A 15,301-nucleotide genomic window follows, 5' to 3' on the forward strand; every position below is an offset into this window, starting at 1 on the left:
ATGTCACCTTGGAAAGAAAACCATGTGCTCTCTGAAGCTGAAAAATCAGAGAACGTACTCGGAGAACAAAAAAACTGAAAAAAAGATCAGAATGCTGGCATGACATAAATCCTCTGCCACTTTCAGCCGTTACAAGAGAGAGATGAACTTAGACTTGAAGTAGCCAGACTGCAAGAAACAAATGGAAGGAAAAATACCAATTTTGTAAGGAAGGCACGTTCTGCCTGTAGCTACTACATAATGAATTGAGAGACCTATAATTTGGAACTTGCAGGATCGAAAAAAAAAAAAAAAACCAAACCCTAAGTATCCTACCCCCCAAACTGGGGTGGTGATAAAACTGTAGGCTTAACAGAAAATAGAGTTGACACTCCACATACAGCATCCATGAGCCTACCAGCAAAGACAGGACTTTGGTCTTGCTTTTCCTCCCAAACCTCAAGTTTTAAATGACCTTAGGGCATCAGGCAATAAATTAAGAGGAAGGGGCTGGTCACAGCATAGATCGAAGTCTGTAAATACATTCCCTGACTCTGGTTACCTTCAGGTGGCATTAGATGAAAGAAAATCAACTAGAAGGGTACTAAGTTTGAAGAGAATTGTTTCGCTGACTTTGAGGACAGCTGACATCAGCCAATAATAATTCAATCTGTAAAGCAATCCAAGGGTCCCCGAGACAATGTCAGCAGAAAGTGGGTTGTGAAAGGTGTGCAGCCCCCAAAACCGCACTCAGGTATGACTGTGGAGAGCACGCAGTAGAAGGATCTGCCCTGAGAATAGCACCTGGGCCCAGGAAGGACAATGGACAGAGAACAGCTTCTCAGAGGGCAGAACCTGGCCTATCAGGTTGGTTTACCAGGGAACTCACTCAGTTCCAGGGCAACTTACCATTCTTGACCAATAGGATTTGATAATTACCACAGAAAAACAACTCTAGGTACTTCTTGGTGCCCACAGAAACACCCAAATAACCTTAAACTGCTTACCTATTTGACTTATTTTAGTGAGAAAGAAGTAAACTTTTTCTTTATCCACTCTTATTTGGCTTTCTTTTGGATGCTGCTAAACTTCACACTAACTAATATAAAATACAATTAATAGGAAAATATTTAGAAGGAAATGATCAGACATACAATTATACTTACATATGCCCAAACACAAAGTTCCCCCCCAAAAATTATGTGAGAAATACAGCTCATGGTTAGTTGTAGCATGATACATGTTGACAATAAATATTATGTATACATAATATGACAACATGGAAGTGCATAATATGACTAAGTTAAGGTCAAATATGCCTCTCATCTCTAAAAAGTAATCCAATTTCTTTCTAAATAAATAATATTCTTTCTAAAATAAATCTGAATTCAATGATGAAAAAAGTGATGCTTGTATTTATGTATTTATGCTTTTAAAATTAACCTGAATTCTATGATGAATACAAATGATTCATAAAGGTTGAAAATAAAAGAATAGAAAATAAATAAAGCAATAGTTGTGATATTACTATCAGACAAGTTTGATTCAGAAGAAAAATCATTCAACCACAGAAAAGGGGAAACTTTGTAATACTAAAAAGAACAATTCATAACGACCACATTACAGTCACAGGAAGATCTATGTCCCAGATTCACAGAGCATCAGTTAGTCAATTATATGATACAGTCACTGGTATACTCAGTGGAAAACCTACAACCTCACATATTTATATTAATAACTAGGAAAGAATCAACATTATTTAAGCACTGAACTCAAGAAGTTAAATCAGTCAGAAATCATAAAGGAATTAATAGAAAGAAAAACAAATTATAATGAATTAGAAAATGAAAATAGTATTAATCTTAAAAAATCCAAATGCTGGTTCATTAAAAAAAAGCAAAACCAAGCTAATTTTATCTAATAAAAGGAATTAAAAATATAAATAAAGCCACACAGTAGTAAATGATAAGAAGAGAGATGTCATGGGTAGAGAAGTAATTTCAGAAAGGTCTTTAAATATTGATATGAAATGGTCAAGATATTCTACTAAGTGAATACTATGGTACAGAACAATATTATATATAATATGCCAACATTTGAGCAAACAAAATGAGGTTAAACTTATATATGGATTTTTTTTTGTATTTACATAAAATATCTCCTAAAGAATATATAAATACCCCAGTCATGTAAGTTGTCTGTGAAGAGTAGGACTGGACAGGTGGGGATATCTTTCAGGAAGAGCTTACACTTTCATTTCAAAGTGTGAACAACAGCAACAACAAAAAAAAGCACAAACACACACGAAAACACACACACACAAAAACAAAGTGTGCACTATATGAATATATTGTCGAATCAAGAAACCTCTTTAGAAAAGAAAAGACGACGGTTGAAAGCAGTTATGTATATTCAAATTTGTATCTTTAAAGATTGTCTTTTTCCAATCAGAGGATAATTTCTATGTAATTAGACACAATTTGTAACATCAGGTAATGCACATGGGAGCACATCTAGATTAGGATGTATCTGGAGTAAAGCCATTGGTTAGTGGACATGCAGCTCTATATGACTACATCTCTACATGGCTAATGGTTTTGCTCTTACGTTTCTTTCCCTGAAGTCTTTCTTTTACTATATCAGTAATAGTTATGTCAATATGTTACCTTACAGTTGTTAAAAAGGCATCACTTTTCAACAATGTTAGTGTTTGTATAAATGTGATTAGCATTAAATACTAGAGATTTTCCTTATACCTGGCCAACTCACAGCTCACTGTGGAACTGCTAAAAGAGATTACAGTGAAATACACAAAAACATTCAGAAAGAAGAAATTCTTACACAGATAAAAACAAATAATCAAATCAAAAAATGGGCAGAAGATATGAACAGACACTTTTCCAATGAAGACATACAAATGGCTAACAGACACATGAAAAAATGTTCAAAATCATTAGCCATCAGGGAAATTCAAATCAAAACCACATTGAGATACCACCTTACGCCAGTTAGAATGGCAAAAATTGACAAGGCAGGAAACAACAAATGTTGGAGAGGATGTGGAGTAAGGGGAACCCTCTTACACTATTGGTGGGAATGCAAGTTGGTACAGCCACTTTGGAAAAATCAGTGTGGAGGTCCCTCAAAAAGTTAAAAATAGAGCTACCCTATGACCCAGCAATTGCACTACTGGGTATTTACCCCAAAGATAGAGATGTAGTGAAGAGAAGGGCCATATGCACCCCAATGTTCATAGCAGGAATGTCCACAATAGCCAAACTGTGGAAGGAGCTGAGATACCCTTCAACAGACGAATGGATAAAGAAGATGTGGTCCATATATACAATGGAATATTAAGCCATCAGAAAGAACGATTACCCAACATTTGCAGCAACATGGACTAGACTGGAGGAGATCATGCTAAGTGAAATAAGTCAAGCAGAGAAAGACAATTATCATATGGTTTCACTCATTTGTGGAACAAAAGAATAACAGTGAGATCGGTAGGAGAAGGAAGGGAAGAATGAAGGGAGGGGTAAACAGAAGGGGGAATGAACCGCAAGAGACTATGGACTCTGGGAAACAAATTGAGGGTTTCAGAGGGGAGGGGTTGGGGGTTGGGCTGGGCTGGTGATGGGTATTAAGGAGGGTACATATTGCACTGAGCACTGGGTGTTATACGCAAACAATGAATCATGGAACACTACATCATGGAATGTAATCTATGGAAACTAATCATGGAAACTAATGATGTACTGTATGGTGACTAACATAACAATAACAAATTAAAAAAAAAAAGAAAGATAGAGCCTAAGGTTCAGTCATGCCAGCTTATCCAACATATTATTAAAATCATTTGGAGACATTCCCATGAAAGACATATTTAAGTTCTACCTTCAATTTTAATACTTCTTAATCTTTCATACTTCCATGGATTTAAAAATGACTCAATTGTTTTGCTTTGTTTCTTAATGAACAAGCATAGGAAAAAGAAGAGAGAGAGAGGCAAACCAAGAAACACACTCTTAATTGTAGAAAACAAAATATGGCTACCAGAGGGGAGGTGGGGCAGATGAGATTAAGGAGGGCACTTGTGAACTAGACATTTCTCGAGGGAGATATAGTCATAAGGACCAATGTTTCTCATCAGTTTCAAGGATCGTACTGGAAATTTATACTCTTGGAATCCAACTTCTTAACATGTCAATTGAAAGTCTTACCTGAGCAGGTAACTTTAGCTTCTTCATAGTGATCACAGCTAAGTCCACCCCACTGCCAGTTCTTGCAGTCCCAAAGAGAAGTTTCATTTCCAACACAGCTGCTTAAAAACAGCCATGTGTCTGTTGTCTTAACTTTGGAATAAATCTGATAGGACGTTTTGAGAGCAGATCCACATCCCAACTGCCTGCAAACCACGTCGGCTTCTTTCAGTCCCCAGCCTCTGTCACATACTTTCCCTATCAGTTTCTGAATTTCCACCTCCACTGTCCCAGCACAGCGACTGCCTCCACCGACAAGTCTCAGCTCCAGATCGGATCCATCTGCAAAAGAAACATAAACTTAGTACATAGATACATATGGAGGTTAGCTCCCAAAGAATAGATTTTTTATCTTCCTTCCCAGATACTGAGGCATTGGAAATGATGACTTCTCCATCTTCTGGCTTTTTTTAACAGCCAGTAGAGGCCATGAATTCGGTAGAAACAGGATTATAGTTGCAAGGGTTAATAGAAATTGTCAATGGCAGAAAAATATGAACAAGTTGGAGATTTTTTAAAAAGACAGAACATTTTATGTCTCAGAGATCCATGTAGATTTAAGAATCTGAAATGTGGCCCCTAACAGCAGCCTGAATAATTACTACAGAAAATAGTCAGACAACCCTCCAAATTAGTCAAATAAAGAACGCAGATGCCTGAGTGGCTCAGTCGGTTGAGTGTCCAACTCTTGGTTTTGGTTCAGGTTGTGATCTCAGGGTTGTGATCTTTGGATCCTGATCTTGGGGTTGTGGGATTGAGCCCCAGGTCAGGCTATCAGCTCAGTATGGAGTCTGCTTGAGGATTCACTCTCTCCCTCTCCCTCTGCCTCTCCCCCTGCTCATGCTCTCTAAATAAATAGATATAAATAGGTAGATAGATAGAAGATAGATAGATAAAATCTTTTAAGAAAGAAAAAAAAGAATGTGTTTAAGATTCCTTACAATAAGGAAATTATTAATTATTTCTGTCTCTCCCATCTCACACTCATTCTTACTCCTAAAAAACACAGGTCCTTCCTTCTCTGTTTTTCTTTTTATTTTAACTTACCAGAACATGTCACACCAGCATCTTCATTATGATTGCAGTAATGCTTTCCCCATTCGTGGTGTCTACACTGCCAGAGAGCAGATTCGTGTCCGTGACAGGAAACACTGTCAAGCCAAATGTGTCCAGTTCCCTCACTGGCGTTCACTCGACCCGTGGCGGTGACGGCAGTTGGGCATCCCAATTGCTTACACACCACAGCAGCGTCGTTACTATCCCAGCCATCATCACACACTGTCCCCCATTCCCCTTGGAATTTTACTTCTAGTCTTCCTGAACATTCAGTGACTCCATCTACCAGTCTCAGGCTGAGATCTGCTCCATCTGTAAGAGGGACACAAAGCAAATCATGACAACCAAACAAGAATAAGGGGGGACTACAAGTAGACACAGAGAAAACAGTGATATAATACCACTGAAAATCATTAAACATGAAGAAAGAGGGGCGTGGGCAAGAAGACAGGACTTTTCAGAATAGCTAGTATCAAAAAGATAAGAAATAACAAGTCTTGACAAAGATGCCAAGAAAGGGGAAGCCTCTTGCACTGTTGGTGGGAATGCAAACCGATGCAGCCACCATGGAAACCAATATGGCGGTTCCTCAAAAAATTCCTAATAGTACTACCTATGATCCAGGAATTTCACTGCTGGATACTTTCCCCCAAAATACAAAACCCTAATTTGAAGGGATGTATGTATGAACTCCTATGTATATAGCAGCATTATTTATGATAGCCAAATTATGGAAGCAGCTCAAGTGTCCAGCAATAGATGAATAGCTAAAGAAGGTGTGGTATATATATGACAGAATATTATTCAGCCATAAAAAGAATAAAATCTTACCATTTGCAATAACATGGATGGAGCTAGACAGTATAATACTATAAGTAAAATAAGTCAGTCAGAGAAAGACAAATACCACATGATTTCATTTATATGTGGAATTTAGGAAACAAAACAAATGAGCAAAGGAAAAAAAAAAGAGAGAGAGACAAAGAAGCAGACTCTTAACTACACAGAACTAATGGTTACCAGAGGGGAGGTGGGTGGGAGGATGAGTGAAATAGGTGAAGGGGATTAAGAGTACACTCATCATGATGAACACTGAGTAATGTATAGAGTTGTTGAATCACCAATTTGTACACTTGAAACTAATATGATACTATATTTTAACTACACTGGAATTAAAATTAAGAACTTAATAAAAAAATTAAAAATGGAAATACCATATGATCCAGTAATTCCACTACCGGTGATTTCCCCAAGGAAAATGAAAACGCTAATTTGAAAAAACATATGCGCTTCTATGTTTATTGCAGGATTATTTACAATAGTCAGGATATGGAAGAGAAGGGAATATTACTCAACGTTAAAAAAGAATGAGATCTTGCCATTTGTAACAACATGGATGGACCTATAGGATATAATGCTAAATGAATTAAGTCAGAGAAAGAAAGGCAAATATCAAATGATTCCATTTATATGTGCAATCAAAAAAACAAAACAAATGAACAGACTCTTAACTATAGAGAGCAAACAGGTGGTTGCCAGAGGTGAGGTGGGCAAGGGGATGGATGAAATAGATAAAGGGGGTCAAGAGGTACAAACTTCCAGTTATAAAATAAGTAAGTCGAAGAGATGAAAAGTATAGCATAGGGAATATAGTCAATAACACTGTAATAACTTTGTACGGTGACAAATGGTGACCATGCTTATTGTGGTGAACAGCGAGTAATTCACAGAATTGTCAAACCAATATGTTGTACATCTGAAACTAATACAACATTTATGTCAATGATGCTTCAATAAGAATTTTTTAGGAAAAGAAGACACGACTTTTCAGTACAGAGAGTATGTACTATAAAAAGAGTTCCTTTGGTGCCTGGGTATCATCTGACTTCGGCTCAGGTCATGTCTCGGGGTCCTGGGATCGAGCCCCGCGTTGGGCACCCTGCTCAACGGGGAGTCTGCTCTTCCTCTGCCTGCTGCTTCCCCCACTCTCTCTCCCTCTCTCAAATAAATAAATGAAATCTTAAAAAAAAAAAAAAAGGAAAAAGTTACTAACAGGAGATCCAGAGGCCATATTTTATCTAGAGATTTGTTTGACTATCACGGAGTTTTTACTAGAATTGTTTTTTCTTGTTAAATATATATTTGCATGTGTTTAGGTGATATGCACACACTCCGGTTTGCCCATGACTCAACACTGACTTTTGCCTCTGACTCATTACCTATCTATAACTACCTGGTTTGCGTTATATGCCTGGTCCCTTTGTGACCACTTCCTTAGTCTAAAAGCAAGCAAAGAGAAAAGGGGACCTCATCATTACCACTTTCACCTCCCCCAATCGATATTCTTCAAAGAACCTCCCCCAGTCAGAGCTTGATCCTGAGCAATTTCTTGTAATAAATAAGTTGCCCCTTTCTTCTGGAAGTTTTAGCGTTTGTTGCCACAATACTATTTACTGTGAGTCCTCAGCATTGAGAAGAAATGTGCTGATTGGGGACCTAGAAAGATTTTGGTGGGTAAAGGAGAATGGAAGGTAACTCCTGTGCATTTTTCAATCCCCAATCCCTCTCGCTTTCTTCATCTAACAAATTCCATCTCTTCTGTAGGAATCCCATTCTTTGTAGTTCAAACAATAGATGGTCATGTTGTCCAACAACAGCAAAGGGCCAATGTAAGAAATAGAAAAAGAGCCAGAACCCCCATGGCATTATTTCAGTGTTTGAATCCAGCTGTGCCTGAAGCCAACGGGACCTCTGGATTCCCCAGTTTTCTTAGTCAGCATCCTCTTTCCTTAAAGTTAGTTAGTTAGTTAGTTAGTTAAAATTTGAATTGAGTTTTTGTCATTAGTAAAAAAAAAAAAAGATATCTGGTGAATACAGGGACACTTTTACTCTGTTTTTCTGAATGTTCCCTGGGGTTCAGGACCTACTAGGTCTGCTTCAAACTAAGAACTCAAGTGAAAAAAGGGGCATCATCCCTGCACACAAAAATCCACTGTCCTTGTGCCCTGAGCAGACATGGAACATGGAAGTCTCTAGACACAGAGTCTGTTCACACCATAACACTAGCATAAATGAGGTTTTAATAGAAAACCAAACTATTTTTTTATCACTTGATTCTGTGAATTTGAACAAATATTTTGGGAAGGGGTGGCTTAAACTCTTTGCAGGGAGAGGATGATAAGAAGTGTGATTTGTTTTTAAAATTCATCCTAAAAGTACAATTTGCTAGTTAAGCTGTTTTTTTTTTTCTTTTTCTCTTTTTTCTTTCTTCTCTTTTTTGGGGTGTTGGGGGGAAGAGGGAGGATTGGATTATTCTCTGAACACCTCCTTCTATCCTTATGACTGGGATCTCAGTTTCACTGTTCATCCTTCTTCCCTAACCTAGCTATTCTCATTTCAGTTCAGGTAAAATCTCCACAAGTATCAGAGGGGGAACACGAAATTAGGTCATAAGAAGGTGATTGAGGAAGCAGTCCTCATTCTGTTTTTCAGTTCAGACTTTTTCAGGCTCTTACCCCCTTTCTTTTTGCTTCTCAGAAAGAACAGAACAAACTCGGATCAGTCCTTACCCAAGCAAATCACTCCAACATCCTCAGAGTGATCACAGTTATGCTTTCCCCATCCTTCGTGCTTGCAGTTCCAGAGAGCTGACTCATTTCCACTGCATACAAGATCATCAAACCAGATTGGCCCAGAACCTTCTCCAAAATTAGCTGAACCAGAGAAACTGACAGCACTTCCACATTCGAGCTGTTTACAAACCACAGAAGCATGAGCTATGTTGAAGTTATCATCACACACTGTTCCCCACTGTCCTTGGAACTTGACCTCTATTCTTCCAGAACACTGGTTTCCTCCATTCATCAGCCTTATCTCCAAATTGGATCCATCTAGAGCAGAAAAAAGACTAGAGTTCAGAAGTGATATTTCATTCAGAAGTGACTTTAGGAAATAAGATTCCTCTAGACGCTCGAGATGTGATGCTGTCCTTGAAAATGGTGCCTCCTTTTGGGTGCTGCCCATCTTTACATATTAGGGAATTTTAATCTTTTAAAGACCAGCTAACAACTAGGACTTTCATCTATACCTACTTACCAAGGAAAATGTTTTATAGTTTAAAATTTGCTTTCTGTTTTGTTTTTATTTCCTTCCATTGCTAAGACAAAGTAAGCATTCTTTTATATAGAAACTGATTAATTTGACTTAAAGCACTTATTTTAAAAACTAGAGAAAATAAAATGAACTCATCCAACAAAGTAGCAAAAATGGCAAACTGGTCATTTGTTGAACATTTAAAATCTTTATTTTAATCTTTCTCTATTATCTACAGTTCAGAGCATGAAGAATTATCTGAAGTCAAATATAAAATTAGAAAACAGGAAAAAGGGAAAAATAAAAATGCCTAAGCATGCACAGTAGTTTGCAAAAGCATCCTATGGTATACCAAATTAATAAGAATTTAGGAAAAAATAAATCAAAATGACTCATTTCTTACCAATCTCCTGTTTGAATCAAAGCTTCCCCTCCCCCAAAGCATCTGGTACATTTTTAGCAAAGAACAGTTTTTCATAAAGGAAATTCTCTCTATACACTCTTCTCTAGATTTTCTATGAGGATTAAAATACCCAAGAAAAGGAGATTTGGGATGAAATCTGGGGACATGTAAAAAACAAAAACTCTTTGAGCTTGAACAAAATGTTTAGGGGCTCTCTTTTTGAGAAAGGGATTCACTTTTAAAAGCTCTAAATACCAGGCAGAGGCCTCTACTTAACAGGATTTTTTGTTCCGGACAATTAATAATCATAAAAATAATAGTTCACAATTAAAATATACATCTGATGTTCTCAGTGTATCACCTGTGCTATCAATCTTCACAACATTGAGCATTATGTGTTATTCCCACTATCCTTACTTCACCAATAAGCATTCTCAGTTTGCCTAACTCTCACAGGATCATATGCCTAGAAAATAGTAGAGCCAGAAGGTGAAAAGAAAAAGCAGTCTAACACCAGCGTTTATTCTCCTGTTATACTCTATTGTCCCTGAGAGTGTGATAATAACAAAACCTCCCAAGAGGCAGAGGCTCTGAGGACTGAGCATTAGTCAGAGTGGAGAAATCTCAGAAATACAGCCTCTGAAACCTCATGAAACTAGGGAGCCCTTGGGGGCCTAGGCATGCACCAGTTGGCGCATTTGCTATATAAACTTCGATAAGCAAATTTGATTAATTCTATCCTGAACTATGAAAAAACAGAAAACAAGAGTTAAAAGTGCTACATTGATGTCTGAGCTTAAATAGCTCTGTAGGCTGCAATAATTATAGTAGGAGCCTGGCAAGAATTTTTTAAAGATTTTATGTAGTCATTTATTTGAGAGCGAGAGAGTGGGGGGGGGGAGCAGAGGGAGAGGGACAAGCAGACTCTGCGCTGAACATGGAGCCAGACCGGGGCTCGATCCCACCACCCCAAGATCATGACCTGAGCCAAAATCAAGAGTCTGATGCTCAACCGACCGAGCCACAAACGCTCCCTGAGCCTGGCAAGATTTATTACGGTTTTTAACTTTGCTGTAGATGCTCCGTGTAGATGTTACTATTGTTATTCCCTTTCTTTCCCCTGTAATGATTAACAGTAAAAGAGAAGAAGACGGAGGAAGAGGAGGAGGAGAAGGAAGAGGAGGAAGAGTGCAAGGATGGAAGGAAGAAGGAAAAAGTAGAGCTCTACGTGTATTAAAGCACTGAGTTTTCAGAAACTGAAGTTTAGAAAAATTTTACAACTTAATCAAAATAACATTCATGAGCTTCTGAGTTGGAATTGAATCCTGCACTTTTCCTAGATACTAGCCTGTGTTGTTCCCAATACACCGCAATGCTTGGGGAGAGATTAGTCCTTTCTAAAAATCAGTCCCATGGAGGAGATGGTCTTTAAGAAAGAGGCTCAGAGAGAGGCCAGTGAAATGAACAAGGAGAAACGGGAAGCCCAAGAATCTGAATTGGGTCATAAATATGACCTTGGGATTTACAGCAGAAAGGTCTGACACAGAACTTTCTGAGTTATTGTAAGGGTAACTGAGATAAAATTTATGAAATGTTTCATAAATCAAAACCACCTGGGGCACCTGGGTGGCTCAGTTGGTTAGGCATCTGACTCTTGATTTTAGCTCAGGTCATGATCTCATGGTCCTGGGATCGAGCCCTGTGTTGAGCTCTGTGATCAGCAGGGAGTCTGTTTGAGGATTTGTTCTCTATTCTCTCTCTCTCCTTCTCCCTCTGCCCTTCCCCCACCTCTCTCTCTCTCTCTCTCAATCAAATAAAATAAATAAATAAATCTTAAAAAACCCCACAACAAACCACCATTAAATGAAATAAATAACATTATGTACTGGAAAAAGCAATTATACTTGGCAAAACATCCTTCTTCCAACAAAGGATTAGTTCTAGGAATATTTATTTCTCACTTCAGTAAGTTCATTATCAGTGAATGGACAAAAAGGTCAACGCACAAAAGCAGCATGTTACTGAGAAAAAGGACAAAGAATTCACTTAGATATCATGATACTTTTATGTAGGAGTAGAGACTTACAGTAAGATTACTGACTATAAAATTGAGGCTGGTCACTTCCTCATTGATTGTGGTATTCAGAATCTTTTTCAATTTTTTAATGGAGCTTGTCATGCATCTTCTGGTCTTTTAGCAACGGATTGGGTGATTTTATATATGAGTAGATGACTTACAGAAAACTGGTTCCTTTTCATTTTTAACCCATCTACATAGTTTCCCCCCACAAAACATTTCATGTCGAGGCTTTGACTTTCACAAATCCTACCTGAGCAGGTGACTCCAATATCCTGTTGATGAGTGCAGTTATGCTTTCCCCATCCATCATGTTTGCAGTCCCAGAGAGCAGATTCATTCCCTCGACAAGAAACGTGATCCATCCAAATGCGTCCAGAGCCTGCCCTGGAATTAGCCCATCCAGTGGCTTTGATAGCAGTGGGACATCCCAGCTGCCTGCAAATCACGGAGACCTCATCCATGCCCCAGCCATTATTACACACAGTTCCCCATTCCTCCTGGACTTTCACCTCCACTCTCCCGGCGCACTTGTCTTCACCATCTGCTAGCCTCAGCTCCTTCTCGGCTCCCCCTGCAACGATGCAAAAAGGCAACGATTGTTCGGGATCCAAAGAACAAGTGGAGAATTATTATTCCTTAGATTACTTATTTATTTTTCAAAGCCAGATTTGAGAAACATTCCAGACTCATCCATGATACAATAGAAGGATGCTATTTCATGGGAATGCAACTACATATATCAGCATCACAGGCTTCAGATGAAGAAAGGACATAAAACCAGTTAAGCTAAGTAACGCAAGTGTGAGATTCTTTATAATGTCAATTTATATAATCTCCACAGAGAGTTTACTATGTAAGTAATATATTACAAAATTTTATACGTATGAGCTATGTAAGTTTCTCCAAATTCTTAAGATTGATAGAAAGAAGGCTCACTCATGATGAGGATGCAAAGACTAGCCTTAAGGAATTTAATGCCCATTATACATATATATGGAAAACACCAAGAATTCTTAAAATACTAGTTGAAATCTGGCTGAAACTTTTCTACTTAAATGGAAGTTGAGATGGAGATATTTATCTCCCATCATGAAAAAAATCTCTCTCCCTCTGCCAAACCACCCCCCACCCCCAATGTCTCAGCTGCCATCCTACGATTACTTTAACTAACATAGGAACCTATGGTCTCACTGATATCTATCTGGCCTCCCTCAATACATTTTAAGGTAAATTTTGACAATCGAATTTATTAAAGCGTTCTTCAAATTCCATTTCATCTCAGTAATTCTGAGGTATTTTTCTTCTCTGTATTGTTCCCTATTTTTTAGGTAGATATTATTTTAAATCTTTAAGCAAAATGCACATTTTTTTCCTGTGAAAGTTTATTTTATTTTTGGGGAAACCATGCTATTTTGTTCATATTTTGGTGTCACATGATTAGGATCTTATTTTGTGCTTTTAATATCTGATCCTTTGAAATCATGCAGCATGTTTTGAGATGCTGCAGAACCTTCAGGAGAATTATTTGCATTTGACAAAGCACTCACCTAGAGAACTGGTGATCAAACAGGCACTGAGAACTAAGACCACAGCCACAGTGGAGGACCTCAAGAGGGCGAAACATCTTCTACAGTCTGTGGTGGGAAAAAAAGAAAGAAAGAAAGAAAGAAAAAGACAAAAGTATTGCCTTCCCAAAAAAAGACTTTGGAGAAGAGAGATGGTTTCAGAGATTTGAGGTTAACAAGGAAAGTCAAACCAAGACAAAGAACCCATCCTTCTAAATGGCAAGGTGGACAGGAAACATTCATACCCAGGATCACATATTCTCAGTGAAATAGCTTCGGAAATGTTCATGTTTAGAGGCAACCTAGGGGTGAGGAATTAGGAGCAAGTTGCAGATGGAAAAGAATTTCAAGAGCAGACCGTAAAACCTGGAAAACTGAAAAAGCATCAAAAAAGCTTAGCAGGGCCACAGAATGATAGTCAGCTACTGAGGCCCCCGTCTCCAAGCCCACTGGACCCAGATGGTTAGGTGGTAATTTCCAGGAGGGAATGGATTCTATATATCAGGCTCAACACTACTTCACCAGTACCTGGCACAGTACCTGCTAAACAGTAGCTGAACATTGATGGAATATATCTGAAAAACCAAAATACTGGATTTTATCCCTAGATAGAGCATAAAGCTCTAAAGCTTTTATTACTCTTACTCCTTATTCTTACTCTAACCCGACACTCATGTAAAGGCAAGAATGCATTGGTTAGCCACACTGAAGCATGCACTTTGGGATAAGTCACTGAACTGTGTGCTTAGGACGTGTGCTTTCATGTGGTATGCTATACTGTGATTAAAAAGCTTTGAATAACGGGTCCCTCAGTGGCTCAGTTAAGCATCGGCCTATGGCTCAGGTCATGATGCTGGGGTCCTGGGATCGAGTCCCGAATCGGGCTCCCTGCTCAGCAGAGTCTGCTTCTCCCTCTCCCTCTGCTTCTGCTTGTGCTCCCTCTCTCTCTCAAATAAATAAACAAAATGTTTTTAAAAAAAAAAAAAACCTTTGAAAAAAAATTAAAATGCTAAATGAATTTAACATCTCCATATAAATCATGAAGTAGATTTCAACACTCAGGAATGTTATTCTAAATTTCCCTCAGTGATCAACTTGCAATCAATATTCATTCCTGTATGGTCTATTTATGTTTTCTAACAGTTGTTGTTTTCCTACTCAATTCAATTCAGTTCATTTCAGCTCCTTTCTTAATTTTACCTCAGCAGTTTTACAAAATTGTTGCCAAATCTAATCTTTTTTTTTAATGCCAAATCTTTATCCCCCATCTTCAATTTTGAATCTATGGCAGATACGAGTTACTGCCATTAAAGCTTAATGCCCATTTCCCCTTCCTTACTCTCCCAATGCCAATCACTATTAAATAAGATCCACTGACTGCTAACTTTATACTACATTAAAAGGTAAATGAGAATAAATGAGAAATGTTTACCAGCAGATCCAGAGTTTCCATGGGGGACCATTCTGAGTTTGTCCAGTCCAAGGTTTTAATGATATCTATATCTTCTTGTATTATTCCTTGGAAATGTTCTGCTAAAGAGGAGGACCACTAAGACTTCTAAAAATCACCTCACTTCCACAAAACAAAACAAAACAAAACAAACCGAAAAAAAACCCAGAAAGGCTACATAATGGAGGTGGAGTCAGTCAATGAAAAAAGGGAAGTCATTCATAAACTGAGGTTCCCTTTCATACTCATGTTTTCTTCACTATGGGACATGAAATGGCCAAAAGAAATTGAGAAACATTTACTACAGATTTACAAAAATTAAGGGGAAATATTAACTCATGTCCTATTGCTATTGAAATGAATATTTTGATTTCAGTATTTTGTTTTGGACTAATAGAAACAGAAATGACAATTATG

At 38.0% G+C, this 15,301-nt stretch overlaps 1 protein-coding gene across 1 annotated transcript in view; it reads right to left on the reverse strand.

Annotated features, from left to right (window-relative positions):
* CD163 (CD163 molecule) overlaps positions 1 to 15,019 on the reverse strand; it is a 30,913-nt gene extending 15,894 nt beyond the window's left edge. Inside the window, 6 exon segments of the mRNA XM_008683503.2 lie at positions 4,200 to 4,520; positions 5,286 to 5,606; positions 8,864 to 9,184; positions 12,120 to 12,440; positions 13,417 to 13,503; positions 14,867 to 15,019. Of these exon segments, the coding sequence (XP_008681725.2) occupies positions 4,200 to 4,520; positions 5,286 to 5,606; positions 8,864 to 9,184; positions 12,120 to 12,440; positions 13,417 to 13,503; positions 14,867 to 14,897 (1,402 nt within the window). The 5' untranslated portion in view covers positions 14,898 to 15,019.
* Between the last annotated feature and the right edge of the window lie 282 nt (positions 15,020 to 15,301).

This window comes from Ursus maritimus, unplaced genomic scaffold (genome assembly GCF_017311325.1).
Source record: "Ursus maritimus isolate PB19 unplaced genomic scaffold, ASM1731132v1 scaffold_26, whole genome shotgun sequence".
Taxonomy (NCBI): Eukaryota; Metazoa; Chordata; class Mammalia; order Carnivora; family Ursidae; genus Ursus; species Ursus maritimus.